The sequence below is a fragment of the Gavialis gangeticus genome, unplaced genomic scaffold, assembly GCF_001723915.1.
Source record: "Gavialis gangeticus isolate Ggan-Ray unplaced genomic scaffold, GavGan_comp1, whole genome shotgun sequence".
NCBI classification, from domain to species: Eukaryota; Metazoa; Chordata; order Crocodylia; family Gavialidae; genus Gavialis; species Gavialis gangeticus.
Window position 1 is genome coordinate 40,296,094 of NW_017729008.1, and position 14,556 is coordinate 40,310,649.

At 41.2% G+C, this 14,556-nt stretch overlaps 1 protein-coding gene across 6 annotated transcripts in view; it reads right to left on the reverse strand.

Annotated features, from left to right (window-relative positions):
* The window catches only part of CHCHD3 (coiled-coil-helix-coiled-coil-helix domain containing 3), a 270,801-nt gene that overhangs the window by 203,336 nt on the left and 52,909 nt on the right, over positions 1 to 14,556 (reverse strand). For all 6 annotated transcript variants that reach the window (XM_019509627.1, XM_019509624.1, XM_019509626.1 and 3 more), the window contains exon 3: positions 7,159 to 7,240. In XM_019509627.1, coding sequence (XP_019365172.1) covers positions 7,159 to 7,240 — 82 coding nt within the window. The remainder of the gene's footprint in view (positions 1 to 7,158; positions 7,241 to 14,556) is intronic.

Consider the following 14,556-nt stretch of genomic DNA (forward strand, 5'->3'; position numbering starts at 1 on the left):
GGGGGGGGGGGGGAGACATATCACAAGAACCAGTATGCCAAGTACCAGGACCCATGCCCAAGTTCACACACACACACACACACACTCTCCTGCTCCCTCCTACAGTGAACTCCCAAGGCAAACTCCCTCTCTGTTTGCTGCCCTCTTTCCTGCTCCCATGGTTCGCTAGGGGCTACCTTTTTATAAGGCTACCTAGCCTAGCCCCACCACTCAGTTACCGAAACCAGCTCCATCCACAGGAAGCCCTGTCACTCAGTCACTCCAGAAGGTGGAAGAAAAGAAAAGAACAAAACGAGCACATGCACCAGAGAGAAAGAGAGACCCCAAACACACATTAGGCACTAGGCAAACACTAGCAGCAAGCAGCCACTCACTAACACAGGAAAAAGCCTCTTCAAGGCAATCCTACACCTGAGCTGCTTATCCCAGAGCTACTGCTCTCTGCTTACTGCTCACTTTACAGCTTAGAGTGCTTTTTAATAGCTTAATTTTAAATGGAATGTATATTCCTATACCACACAAGATAAACACCAACACTTTTTCAGGGAAGCCAAGGGTTAGCATGAATCATCCTCTACAAAATGACTAATTTCATTATTACGCTTCTTGAATCTCTCACTGAAGGAACTAGTAGTAGCCCCCATCAGGGACAGGATACTGAACTGCTTGAATAGTCTACTACAGTAAATTCCTATGCTCCTAAATCAGATTACCCAATATAATCATGTTCCTAAGGCCTCTGGCAGACATTATTTCCATCAAGCTACAAGTAATGTGGCTTGATGGATACTTTCATGCCACATGACCTAGACCTGCTTCATGTTCACAGGGCAAGCTACCCAGGAGGGGGGAAAAGTGTCCTGGGAACTTGCTCCGCAACTACCTGTGAGCAAGGGGAACTGGAGCGCTCCTGGCAGGAGCCATGCCCCTCCCACATCTTCAGCTGTGCTGCTAATGAGAAGTGAGTGCTGAGCTCCCCCCGCCCCACCAAGTAAAGGACCTGTTCCCATAACACTCGTGCAGAGTGGCAGGAACAGGACCAGCAGGGTTCAAACTCTTCTGGAACTTCAAAGTGCTTTTGCAAATATGCTTTTCCTCTCTCCCCATCTCATCCCCACCACCAGCTTTCTAAACAACATTCCCTCCTCACCTCTAAGATGACCGTGGTGCTCAAGTAAAGCATTGTCAAGTTACACCTTACAGACTAACTAGATGCAATTTTATTTACAAGTGCACATCCACTCACCCCATTGGCTTTTTTGAGCTCAAACTCACTTCATTAAATGCTGTGAAAGGACATGCACAGAGCTTGGTATAAAATGGAAAGAGTGATCTCTTCCAGCATGGTATAAAATGAAAAGAGGGAAGTGGGTAGTGCTGGAAGATGCAAGTAAGCAAGCAATAAACCCTCAGAAACAAAGGGACGCAAATGCCAGTTCAGGTAATGAGATAAGAATCCATAGTCCCTGTTTAAACTGTACTTAACACCATCCAGTCTGTGGATAGTTTCTTGTTCAAGTTGTTTTTTAAAGGTTTGTTGGCTAAGAACCACCATCCTGAGGTCATGGATGGAAAGACCGTGGATGTTAGGCCCCCTCTACACATGCAGGTAATGGTGCAATTGGATTTAATGCACGATCCACACAATCATGTTTCCTGCCATGCTAGTCATGCAAATGAGACTCCCAGCCCCAGCTACACCTCGCATGCAGCCAGGACCAAGAGCCCCACAACTGACAGTGTGAGGTGCAGCCAGCACCAGAAGCCCCACCACTTGTGGCAGCCACAATCCCCAGGGCTTGGGGGTTTCACACAAGGCAAGATGCACCCCTGCAGCTGGGAGCCCTATCAGCAGCTGCAGAGGAAACCTTACTACATGTGCAAATTAAAGCTCAACAGCAACAAGTTATAAATGTGTACTAACTTTTTGAGGTCTGACTTTACAGCTGGTTGGAGCTTTTGAACGTGTAATAGCTACTTTGCATGTGTAGCTGGTCTTTAGGTAATTATGCAATTAACCAGTTAACTGCACAATCCCTGCAGTGTGTAGAGGGTGTTCTGCCACAGGCTTTCCCCTCTTTCTGGAGCGGATGTCAATCTACCCCGCCTTCTGCCTGACTACACACTCTCTGAATAAAACGCAATCATATTAAGTGTTTCTCACAGGGTAAATGTGTGAATGGCCCCTTAAAGCAGCAGCTTTGAAGGCTAATTGGGAAAAGGGGCAAGTGAGTCATGACAGTTCCTGCTAAGGTGGCCGGGGCAAAGTTCAGCAGGAAGCAGATCCCCCTGCAAGGATGGAGGGGGTGGGAGTGGGAGAAGAGAGCAATCCAGCCTAGGATGCTGGAGGATCTAGCTAAACACTTTCACCCTACCTGACATACCACCTGTTCAAACTGACACTTGATGGAGAATAGGTTAAAAAAATATATATTTTTTTAATTAAATTAAATTATTCAAGCAACACCTTGGTGGCTGGCTGGCCATTTTATCGTACACTAATTACTCTGCGTGTGTGAGACGTTCAAATTTATTACTGCACAATAAACGCGATTTGTGTCAGGGACCTAACGGCTTTTAAGGTTATAGGTCGTTTATGGCAAAAGCTATTAAATTCTTATTTTGGAGATCCTCAAACGAGAACATTTGTACTCTGGTACTTTTGGCTGTCATGTGAAATGGCTCCCAATTCTCTAATATATATTACTGCGGTCTGCTTTCACAAAGAATCTAAAGAATAGACAGAGATACCAGCCTGGGAAACTGGTCTGCAACTGTCTCTGAATATCAAAGTCGATTTTGTCCCTTGGTTGTGGGATGAAGTGGATTTCCCAGTTTGAAAGATAACGTAACATAATGAATTACATGTAACAGTATGAGTTGATTTAAAAAATAAATTAAATTCTACTTCAAGAATTTAACACCTAATACACTGCCCAACATGCACTGAAAAAGACAAAAAAAGAATACAGCTTTTATAGACTGAGAGACTTGGTATTACGTAAGATGAACGGGGGGGAAAAAATCCCCTTTTATTCTGCAGATCCATGCCAGTAAACTAGAATAAACATGTTATTAAAAGAGAAATCAATAGAATGCTTTAAAATATACAGTACCACAAGAGGTCAAGCCCCAGCATTGATTTTAATATAACATTTTTGTGCAGTTTCCCAAAGGGTTCTTCTCTAATATTGTTCTTCATTTTTCTTTCACTTTGTACCTTGACTGGTGAATTTGCTGCTCTCGTCTGCAAAAGCTGTCTGTGGCAAGAAGTTTGCTAAGAGTTTGTCACATATGCGATGCACTGCTGAGACATGACAAAGCAAGGCAGGGGGGAAAGCACTCAAACACACCAGAGTATCAATTAAACTGCAAAATGTATTGCAACTACATTCCGACTCCCCCAAACCACAAAAAAAGAAGAAACAACTAATGGCTCCAATCAAATAAGCTACCACTGAGAACCACCTTCAGGCACCACTGTGTACATATTTTTAAAAGTTGATTTACAGTTTCGAAGGGTTTTCCCTGAATGGATAAGGAGGTTTAGCAATACAGTAGACAGAGGTTGCAATACATTATCCACCTAATGACAGATAAAATGCCAATACCACAGAGCCCGGCTAGCCAAGTAGAACAAATTTTAGCAATTCATTAACAGGAAATGTCTAAGAGCGATCCACACTATTATGGACTGGAAACATTTTTCACATGATCTGGTTTACGGAAGCAGCCACTGGAGTTCTGCTGGTTCAAATCTGGCAGACGTTAACAAGCAATAAAAATTACCACCAATTTACAGCGACCTGGGACCAACTAGCAAATGGGACAAACCAAAACTTGGGACGAACCATAGCTGGCACCTCAGTGACCATCCAAACAGAGCGCAGAGACTGAATGAGACTAACAGTGTGCACACAAGAAACTTGCACAGAGTTAGTTATACTTGTGCAAAATTGTGTAGGGGTTTTAATTGTGGTTTCAGTTAAAGTTAGCTTTGATCAGACTTACCCTAAAAGAAGCAGGTCTGCTTCCGTAACTTAAACTAAGTTAAATACGGTACAGCTTCTCTGGATTGCAGATTGGACGATATGATCTATTACTCCAAGCACTGGTAAAGTGAAAGGGTCCCACATGAACACGATTTCACTCATCCCTATATACAGGCTACTGGAAATCACCTTGTAACAGGGTATATTGTGACTGGTGTAACCTGGATAGTTTGCTTCATTTCTTCTTTGGCCCAATCCAGAAAGCAGAGCACAGACTTAAGATTTTTTTTAGTATACATCATAGTACACACATATATGCTAAAATACATAAATAAAAAATATATATTAGCATATATTTTGTCCAATTAAACCTTTTTTTATTTTGCTTTGGGAAGAAGATCCCAGGGGACAGGCTGGGAAGGGGAGGAAGAAAGATTTGTTTTGCACTGAAGAAAAGCAGCAATCCTACTCCAAAAACTTGCAACAAAAAGGTAAAACAAAAATGACAAGATACAACAGGTAACACAGAGCTGGAGAGGATACAGATCTTACTTCATTTTTATAATAACCATTTCATAAAGGCAAAGAATGAATGCTCTTTCATTAGAGACTTGAGAGAAAGGTGCCTTGAAATAGTGTATGCACATACGTATTACAGAACTAAAATATTAATGTTAGACAGGGGCTAAATCATATACAAATCCAAAAATAGCCACGAAGAGCAAGAATACTCAACAATTCAAAAGCACCATTCAACTAAACTTAACTATTTACCAAATAAGTAAGGTTGTTTGAAAGGCAAAGAAATTTCAACTACTGGGACTATTAGTTGTGGTCAGAGTTTACAGCACATAGCGCCTTTTACTTGTCTTCCTTATTTAAGCAACTTTTCTATGCATTTCAGTGGAGAAAATCCAATAGTCTATTGAGGCTGAGAACAAACAAGCCCCAGTATCAATATTACCATCATCATAAAATCTTTAACTTATTCTCCCCTTCTGATTTCCCAGTGTGTCTTTTCTTCCGTCTGCCTTTTAAAATGCAAAACCTGGAATGTAATTAGATGTCCCTTGTACAGCACCAAGCACAATGACGAACAAATAAAATAATTTTCAAAAACCAAATGCCAACATTTCTCTCTACGTCATATCTTCTGTTAACCCATTATATCACCATGTTCACCCATTTGGAATATTACCGGAAGTAGGGAGTCAGACTTCAGGGTCCTGAGACAGGTTTCCTGCATGGCATGGGGCACATCACTGAACACCTCTAGTTTCCTCATCCTTCAAGTTAAGTTGCTTATTCATCTACCTCTTGGGGCAGGAAGGGGGGGGGTGCAACCAACATTTTGGGTTTATCCAGTACCCCAAAATCCAGATGAAAAGGTACAATTTCAGTAATTATTATGTACTTCAAGATTCACCCACCAGTATTGACGAGGACAACAGGATGGTTCCAAATAGCAACTTCTGTCAGTAGATGCAAGTCAGGTAAGCGTGGAAGTAGGATAACTCTAAAAGCATGCAAAATCTGAAATATCGTGATAGAAAAAGTTTGTTTCTTGGCAACTAATTGCTCTAGTTTAATACTATTTCTGTTTTTTGGGGTTTTTTGACACAGATGAGAGTTTTGCTACTTAGCTATCTCTGGTGCTAGCTTAATACTGTCACATTTTCCCAGAGGCAGGCATGCTGCTCCACTGAGTTGTGCAGACTTCTCAGCAGAACCCAATGAAGCAGGTGCATCTCGCTGACCAGAAGCAGATTCTCATCTCTAAAGCTCATGAACCATGGCACCATCTGGCATGACGCAGGCCACCTCCGTGCCGGCAAAACAAATACTTCCAATTACAAAAAAAACCCTTTTATTGGCACATCAACATCAACTTCAAACTGCCACCATCAACAAAATGAGCATATATTGAATAAACTATGATAATGACAAGGGCCACTGTAACGATCTCTCTATATGGGTCCTCATATGACAGGGAACCTGGACATTCAAAAACATTTGACATCTTATTGCCACATTTTTGTGTGATTTCATTTCTTGGCAAAGAACTAAATCACTAACATCCTAGCACATCCACATCTGTGACTGTTCCAATACTATCCATATATTTTAATTCATTTTGGAGGCAGGGACAACAGGATGCTAACATATGTAAAGAATGAGAACTGTCACCTCTTGCTCATGTTCTCCCACTCTTTACCATTCTCTTTTCCAGTGCTACATATATAATTTGGGCTATAATAAAATGCATAACTGAAACTAGAGACAAAACATACAAATACTTTTGTATTCATACAAATACTGATTTGCTAATTCTACAAATTTGCTGATTATACAAATACTGATTTGCTTTACTGCAGAATTAAAGGGACCTGGGTTTTTTGGAATGCTTGTACTCTGGTATCCAATTATATAATCCGTCAACCTAATCCAATTAAATAATAATATACTGCTGAGTGCAAAATGAAAGAAATGTATGCAGCCAATTTTAGCAGTAACTAATTACACTCTGATTTAAGAAACCTACTGTAATGAGCATTCTTCCCCCCAACTCCAAAGGCAAAGGATAGTAAGTAGTTAAGATTTATGTTTAACAAGAAACTAATATTTCCCCTACTATTAAAATGTACCTCTTTACTCAAGCGGAACAGTTCTAAGCAACACACCTTTGCATTTCTCCCAACTTGTTTCTATCTCTGTGCAGCCAAGTGTCTTCCAGGACTTCAGAGATATCAACAAATCCAAGTCAGAGAGAAGCTGAGCTGGAAAGGACGTCCAAAGGACATCTAATCCAACCCCTGCCCAAGGCCAGATCATCCCTATCCAAAACATCCTACACAAACAAACTCTACATAAGACTACTGTCAACCCTAACTCAATGCACATTTGGTTTAAAAGATTACAAGCAAAGCAGGTTTATGAGGTCAAAGGGATTTATATAAAAAATTAAGAGCGAGAGCTATAGCAAAGGACTCAGTTAATTTGTTTTAACATGCATTTAACACCAAAACAGAGTCTACCCGCTCTTCCTATGGCACTATAAATCAGCATGTCATTAGACATTTCAATAGCTCTTCAGTTATTGTAAAACTACCAAAAATCACTGAACAATTTTTATAAAAAGTACAGCTGTGGATGAACACAAACAAACCTTTTGTGAGCTTCAGCCTCTCTCCTGGCTTGTTCTAATGCCAGCTCTTCAGCTATTCTTTTCTTTAGCTCTTCTTCATTAACTGCAATTAATGAAAGTTACAGAAAATAAAGATGTTATCAAAACACAGTATTGTTATCAATTACAGAAACAAAAAATTTTGTAACATAATATACTATTTTGTTTTCCATTTATTTCTCTATCAAACCCAAGGACATTCCAAAATTGAACTTACATTATCAGTGGGGAGCGGGGGGAGGAAAATCGGATTTTGGATAAATAATATTACTCTACACATTTTCATTTAATATACATACCCTTTCCTCACTCAAATCAGCTTGTAAACCTGAAATCCTCCCTTCATAGCCAAATCTACACTACAGATAGTAGACTTGAAGAAGAGCATTGGCCCAATAACGATTAGCAAACGAATCTTACTACTACCTACGTCATTCGGGGATGCGAAGAGATTTGTTTGTATATTTTTACTGAATTCTGTTTTCCCATCTAAAAGCTGGCAAAAGACACGAATAAAAAAGCATCTTCCAGTAAATAAACTAAACCTTCTCCATTTTCTATATAAAAGTAAATATTTAAAAACCGAATGAATGTGTGTTCAGATATATAATTCTTTATATAAATGTGTAGAGAAAATAGTGAATCCTCCTGGTTGGCTAGAAGTACTAAAATTAATGAAATAGCTATACTAGTCAATATGTCTAAGTGCTTATACCACCAAACAAGAACAACCGTCCTTTAGGAAAATAGTTAGAAACTACAATTGTGAAAGAGGAATTAAACAAAACAAAAAACAAAACAAAAAAGAAATGATTTACATCAAGGTTCCTGGCTGACTTCAGTTAAACCACACTGCTGGGATAGTATGATATAACTAAAAGAGCTATGCTAATAGAGAATAGTGGTCTTCCTCCATTGGTAAAAGCACTCCTGATGCCAGTGGTCACCAACCAGCGGGTCTCAATCCACCAATAGATCTACAAGCTGATTAGAAAATGAGGGTTGGAAGGGACCTCAGGAGGTCACATCTAGTCCAACCCCTGCTCAAAGCAGGATCATCCCCAACTAGATCATCCCAACCAAGGCTTTGTCCAGCTGGGTCTTAAAATCTCCGAGGATAGAAAGTCCACAACCTCTCTGGGTAACCTGCTCCACTATTTTGCTACCGTCCTTGTGATAACATTTTTGCTAATAGCTAACCTAAACTTCCCTGGCTGCAATTTGAGACCATTTCTCCTTATTCTGTCAGCTGCTACCATTGAGAACATCCAAGGCTGGGGTGGGGGACTGAGTGCCCGTGTGTATGCATGTGCGCCCCAGCCCAGCAGGTCAGTCCGTCAGGGAGGGGAGGGGCAGGGGCTAGATCGAGGCCCCCACAGCGAGGGACAGTGTTGCAGAGGCAGGAGCAGTGGTAAGTTGAGTGGGGCCCCAGCCGGGTGGGACTTACCTGCTAGGGAGGTGCAACTCCAAATAATTTTTTCTCCCTCTGCCTCGGTCTGCGCCCCCCCCCCTTCCTTCCCCACAGACTTACCTGTTGGGTGGGGGGGGGGCATGACACACACTGGATCTTGGGTTGCTTTTAAATACCAAAGGTGATCTCCTACTTAAAAAGGTTGGGGGCTACTGACACATGCCAATGAAATACAAACCTCCCTAAATATGAGCAAGAAGGAGATGATTAAATGGGGGAAGGCTGCAGTCTGAGGGAGGCCACCTCACCATAGCCTTGCTTGTATCAAGTGGACAGTAGCTCAAACATCTTTAATTTTCCACTCTATCAAGGAGGGAAACAGAAAAATAAGATGACTGCAAATCAAATACTTTATGGCTCAAGCCAGCAGCTGGAAAATATTCATAAACACACACCAGAGCAACTTTAAAAACCACTAGCCCAAAAATGCCTCATGAATCTTCTGCATTCTCACGGGACCGAGCAGGCCTACCACCATTACGCACTGTAGCAACCTAACCTCAAGGTGACAAATGCACAGAAGCAGAGTCTATCCTGGAGGAAAAAAACCATGCCTGCTTCTATCTTGGCCCAGAAACACACCTGCTGTTTGATCTAGGAGTGCATCATTACAAAACCCAGGTCAAAAATAGCAGACTTGCACATGTTGTCAAGAGCAGAGAGACTGTCCTCTCCCAATATTCAAAGCATCCTCACCGATTTGGTCCCAACTGAGCCTAAACCAGCACACCCTCATCCTCCTGCAGATTTTATAAAGACAGTGGAGCTGTTATGCTGCATCTATGCCAGGGGTGGGCAAAATGTGATCCACGGGCTAGATGTGGCCCATCAAGCCATTCTATCTGGCCCACGGGGCCCCTAAAAAATTTAGAAAATGAATATTTACCTGCCCCTGGCTGCCTGTCATGAGGCTCTCAATGGCTTGCCAAAACTCAGTAAGTAGCCCTCCATGCAAAACAACTGCTTGTCCCTGATCCATGCACTTCCACTGAGCATCAAGTATCTATACAAGATACTAAGACTACCAAAAAAGCTACAAAATATATTTAGCAAAAGTGTCAGCCCCAATGAACAATGATCCAGTTGTCATAGCATAACGCACAAATCATCCCAACACATCAGTGAGCATTAGAAATGAAAAATTTAAGCAGTTAAGAGACTGCATTTCCACCCTTAAGAATGAATGACACCCCTATAAAGGCCAAAATGAAAGCCATCTTATCTGCAAAATAATCTTGAGAACTCAGTCAGAAATGCTTGACCAAAGCTTAAGTTAATTTAACCCCTTTGCCAGTCGCCCAAAACAGCTCCCCTAGCTGTGCCGAGTCACAGCAGAGAAAATTCCTCTCATTTTCTGCACATCTAGAATAGAAGAACTGTAAAAATACATTCACTGTAAAATCAATCCTATTAGTTTTAACTCTGAAAAGGTATTTCAATATTTCATGTATTTTAATGCAGCACTCAAGAATATACATACTTTGCATAACAATTATGCTCTCACTACCATCTGTATCATGAAGTTTATTGTTCTAATGTACAAAAATGAGTAAAATATGTCTAATGAACCATGGAACTCTCTTTCAAAGTGTAATAAATAAGATTCAGGTATCAGCCAATAAAGACATGGCACATTTGACCTTAACAATCACTTAGGTTATACATCGATCAGCCAAATACTAATAGGGAATAAAACTGGAGCTGTAGATCATTAAATAGGATTCTGTTATACGATGCAAGTTGTATGGCTCCAAAATGAGAAACATTCCTTGGCAAAGATTGAAATTCCAAGAGACAGGCTACGGGCTGGGAGAAAAACAGGAGTCTAAAACGTCATTTCTATCAAGACGATATCAGAGATGCTAGATCCATTTCTAGGTGAAAAACAGAAAAGTCTTTCAGCATCTGATAGCAATTTCTACTCAGACCAGATGACATTCAAAGTAGACAACTGGCAAATAAAGAACTGAAGAATTTTAGATGCTTATACATACAGGTCTGTTCAAATAAATATCACCCGAAGACGGCAAGAACAGAGCAACTGCCAGAAACAAAAATGGATTTTTTACCATACAGTCATTGTGGCTCTTCACGGTCCTGGTTAACCTGTGCGAAGTGGCTAGTATTCACTTTGGATTCGACTGATTTGGGGGACACTGGTCTCCCGATTCAATTTGGATTCAGAGATCCAGCCACCAAATCAGACCGAATCTCCTCCAAATTGAATTAGCAACCGAAGCTTCACACAGCCCTAGTGCTGGTACCAATACACGCACCTGTACATTCAGCATGTGCACCACTAGTTCTCAACCTTGTTAGGCTCAAGGAACCACTTGGAAAATGCCAGCTCTTGGGTTTTCACTCATTTTCTGACTATGGAAGAATACCAGGCAAATTACTGTGCTGCAAAAACCACCACAGGTCAAAATAGTTTTGACGGGGAGGATACTTATTTGAAATCTCTGGATTTATCTTGTAAATGTCTGCACAGTGCTAACGTTTTGTGGTACCCTACAGCATCCTATGAAAGGATCCCAAGGCACCCTGCCTGAGAATCACTGGTGTAAGCTTAGACTCTTCTAACCATTCATGTGAGCAGGTATGCATCCTCTATCTCCCTACATTTCAAAGCAAGGCCAAAGGGCAGAGTTGATGCAATTTATTTCCTCACAATTTAAAAGTGGTGTTATCTGTAGCTTATAAAACCGTGGATGGGGCGGGGGGGTCGTTAACTGGATCTACCCAGACTGCATCTCAAAAAGCCAGTTACTGTGGGGTCAGTGAACATCCTACCTTTTTTTTTCCAGTATGCTCCTAGAGATTAGCAGAATCACTGTGGATCAACTGCAGGGAACCGGTAAGTAGCATTAGAATGGCCAGAATAAAAAATCCCAAATGCCCCATTCAAAGCTTAGATTTCCACTCCCTCAAAAATCTCATGTCGGACCTAGCATACCAGGCAGACTGTTTCCCAACACTATCTAGCAGATTCCCAAAACAGGCCAGGCTATAGCAAAGCAAGCCTTAAGACAGTGAGCAGAGTCACTGTTCTCCCAGTAGAAACCATGAATATATAGATATTTCAGCATTTATCTCCCAGAGCAAAACTGGCTGCTCTAAGAGAAAAATGAGTAGGAAAGAACCATAGTTTAACTGCTCGCAGGAGAGTAAATGCCTGTCCATTTTCTCTTCCAAGAGAAGCCACAGCACAGTCCCCCAGCATCCCAGGGTACTTTGCTCCCAGCTCTCCTCTCCCCCCACATCCCACCCCTCCCCAGGGAGACTGTAGGTTTCTTGAGCTAGATTTTATGTTCCAGGCGAGCAAGGAGCAAAATGCACTGCATTCACAGTCCCCAAATTGTGCTGCAAGGAGACACAGGCTGACCCTAAGCAGTATGGGTCAGCCAATCATAGCTGCCCTTTGCACTGCTGCCATCTGTCCCCAAGCAGACTGAGGGAGCCTGCAGAGCAGGCTCAGCATTTGAACGTCTGTTCAAAAGGTCTCTGGATAAGTTTGTCTACCAGGAAGACAAACCTAGACGAAGTCTCCCAGATCCTTTGCAAGTGTGAATGCAGCCTGTCTGAACCATTCCAGGCAAGGTTGTTTCAAATGTGCTCTTAAAAACTTCCAAGCATGAAGATCTCAAAACATAGTCTATTAAAATTTAAATTATGTACTCTGTATAGAAGGCAGAAGGTCACCCCCATCCAAACCACAAAATTGGAAGAGAAATGGCAGCCCTGGAGAATACTCTATCAGATGACAAACCTAACAGGAACAGCAAATAAGAGGAGCTGAGAGGATATGGGGGAATCAGGCAAGAAGACCATAGTTCTCCACCCTTCAGGTCATCCGCAGACAATAGCTATACTAGCAGACAACATGATTGAGGTGGGACTGCCATTCCCAATCCATATGCTGCTAAACTGTCTCAGCTGGACTTTCCTGCAATTTGTGAGCCGCCAAGGAAAAACAAAAGTTGGGGGCCTCCTGCAGGTTTATCTCCTAATTCAGCTCTGCTTGTTCATGGCCATCTACTGTGACCCCCTCACTCCTGCTGCCTTGGTGTCATCATTAACTTTCCTTCGCTTCTGAAAGCAGTTGATTTATTGAAGTTCAAGCCATGTCTTCTTAAAAACCAGTTTTGGAGACATGAAATGCCTGGTTTTTGAAAATGGCAACGGGGACACTTGAACTAAAGCTGGTCAAACGAGCTTTAGTTCAAGCACCCCCGCAGGCATTTTGAAGCACAGGGAAGTTGATACACAAGATGCTACAGCACTTTACTTAGAGAGGCTCTCAGAGCCGCTCTAATTAAAACGCCTCCCCCTCCACCCTCAGACAGCGCACTGAAAATATGAATAAAGTGGTGGTTTCCAAGTGTTACTCTGCAACTGTGCTGTCTCCAAGCATTTGAAATTTCTCAGATCTCCCTGAGTCCAAAAAGAAACTAGGTTTTCAATTCCATATTTAATTCATTCCAAAGCTTCACAAGATGCTAGAAGAACATTAAAGGGTACCACTCAACAAAAACCCCTGCCAGTTCTTTAACAGCAATCTATCACTCCTGTCTAGGAAACATAGTAGCATGTGTGCAAAAATTTTAATAAGTACATCTGAAACACTTTTTTAAATTCATGACACTACCATAAGGTTTTTAAATCATCACACTGCTCACAAGATGCATGAGCTACATTCCTTCCTCTTACTCATCCTCTATTTCACATATTTAAAGTATAAACTCATCTAGACGTGGACCGGCTCAAATTTACATCCATACAGCAGCTAATGAAATGGGGCACCAATTCAGGCTAGGACCACACTGTCCCACTTTAAATACAAATAAGTAATTGGTACAACTAAAACATGGAAACTTGGGGGGGGGGACTAAAGAAAAAAAAAAAAACCCTTTCATCTTCTAAACTGTACTGTGAAATAACTTGAGAGTCTGTTGAACTATGTGAGTATGACCAAGGCAATTAAACAGAATAAGAACACTGCAAAGGAATTATTTTGCATTTTTGCATCAGACTTCATTTCCACAGGTACTGCAAGCTATCTAACCTAGACTCAACTTTTTCAAGTGAAAAGATGAAGGACTGTGAGTGATGAAGTTGTCAAAGAAAGAAGTGTTTGAGTAACGTAGTTAACAAGCGACAAGTCACAAATCCAATTCTGAAAGAATGTAAGAATGAAGTGGCAGAGCTGCTAGCAAAACTATGCAATCCTTCAACTATTATCTTATAGTAGATGGCACCAAATGTTTTACTGTTGAGCAAAAGAAGAAAGAATGATCCTGAGATAAAACCCAATTAACTGATCTTTCAAAAAACCTTTGACAAAAAAGTTACTCATAATAAGTTGTTAAGGAAACTAACCAGTCAGAGGGAGAAGCAAAAATACCATCATGGATTAAGAACTAGCTAAGATAAAAAACAAGAATGGAAAAAGCAGCGTGGGGAAAAAAACAAGCAGTAAAGTGGCAAGTTCTGTAGACGACTAGCCTTAGTAATTTGTGCATCAAGAGTCGAGACAACTGGGAAGGACCTAATATAGCAAACCAGGCATCACACTGGTAGATGGCACTTACTTTTGGCAAATGAAAGGTCATGCATGTGAAATAGTTTGAATTACTTGGTCATATGGCTGAGTTCTAGATAAACTATAAAACTATGCAGGAAGAAAGACTTGAGTGCATTGGACAGTTAATGAAAACTTCTACTTGGTAAGTCAAGGTATCAGAAAAAGGAGATAAGAAAAAAATTATATAGGAGGAATGGAAAGGAAATTTAAAAAAACACAACAGGCTACCCCTGACGTTGAACACTGTGTCTCCATTATGTTCAAAAACAGCTTATCATAACAAGATGGCCATATTCTAACATTATGGTCAAAAAGGGGGGGGGGG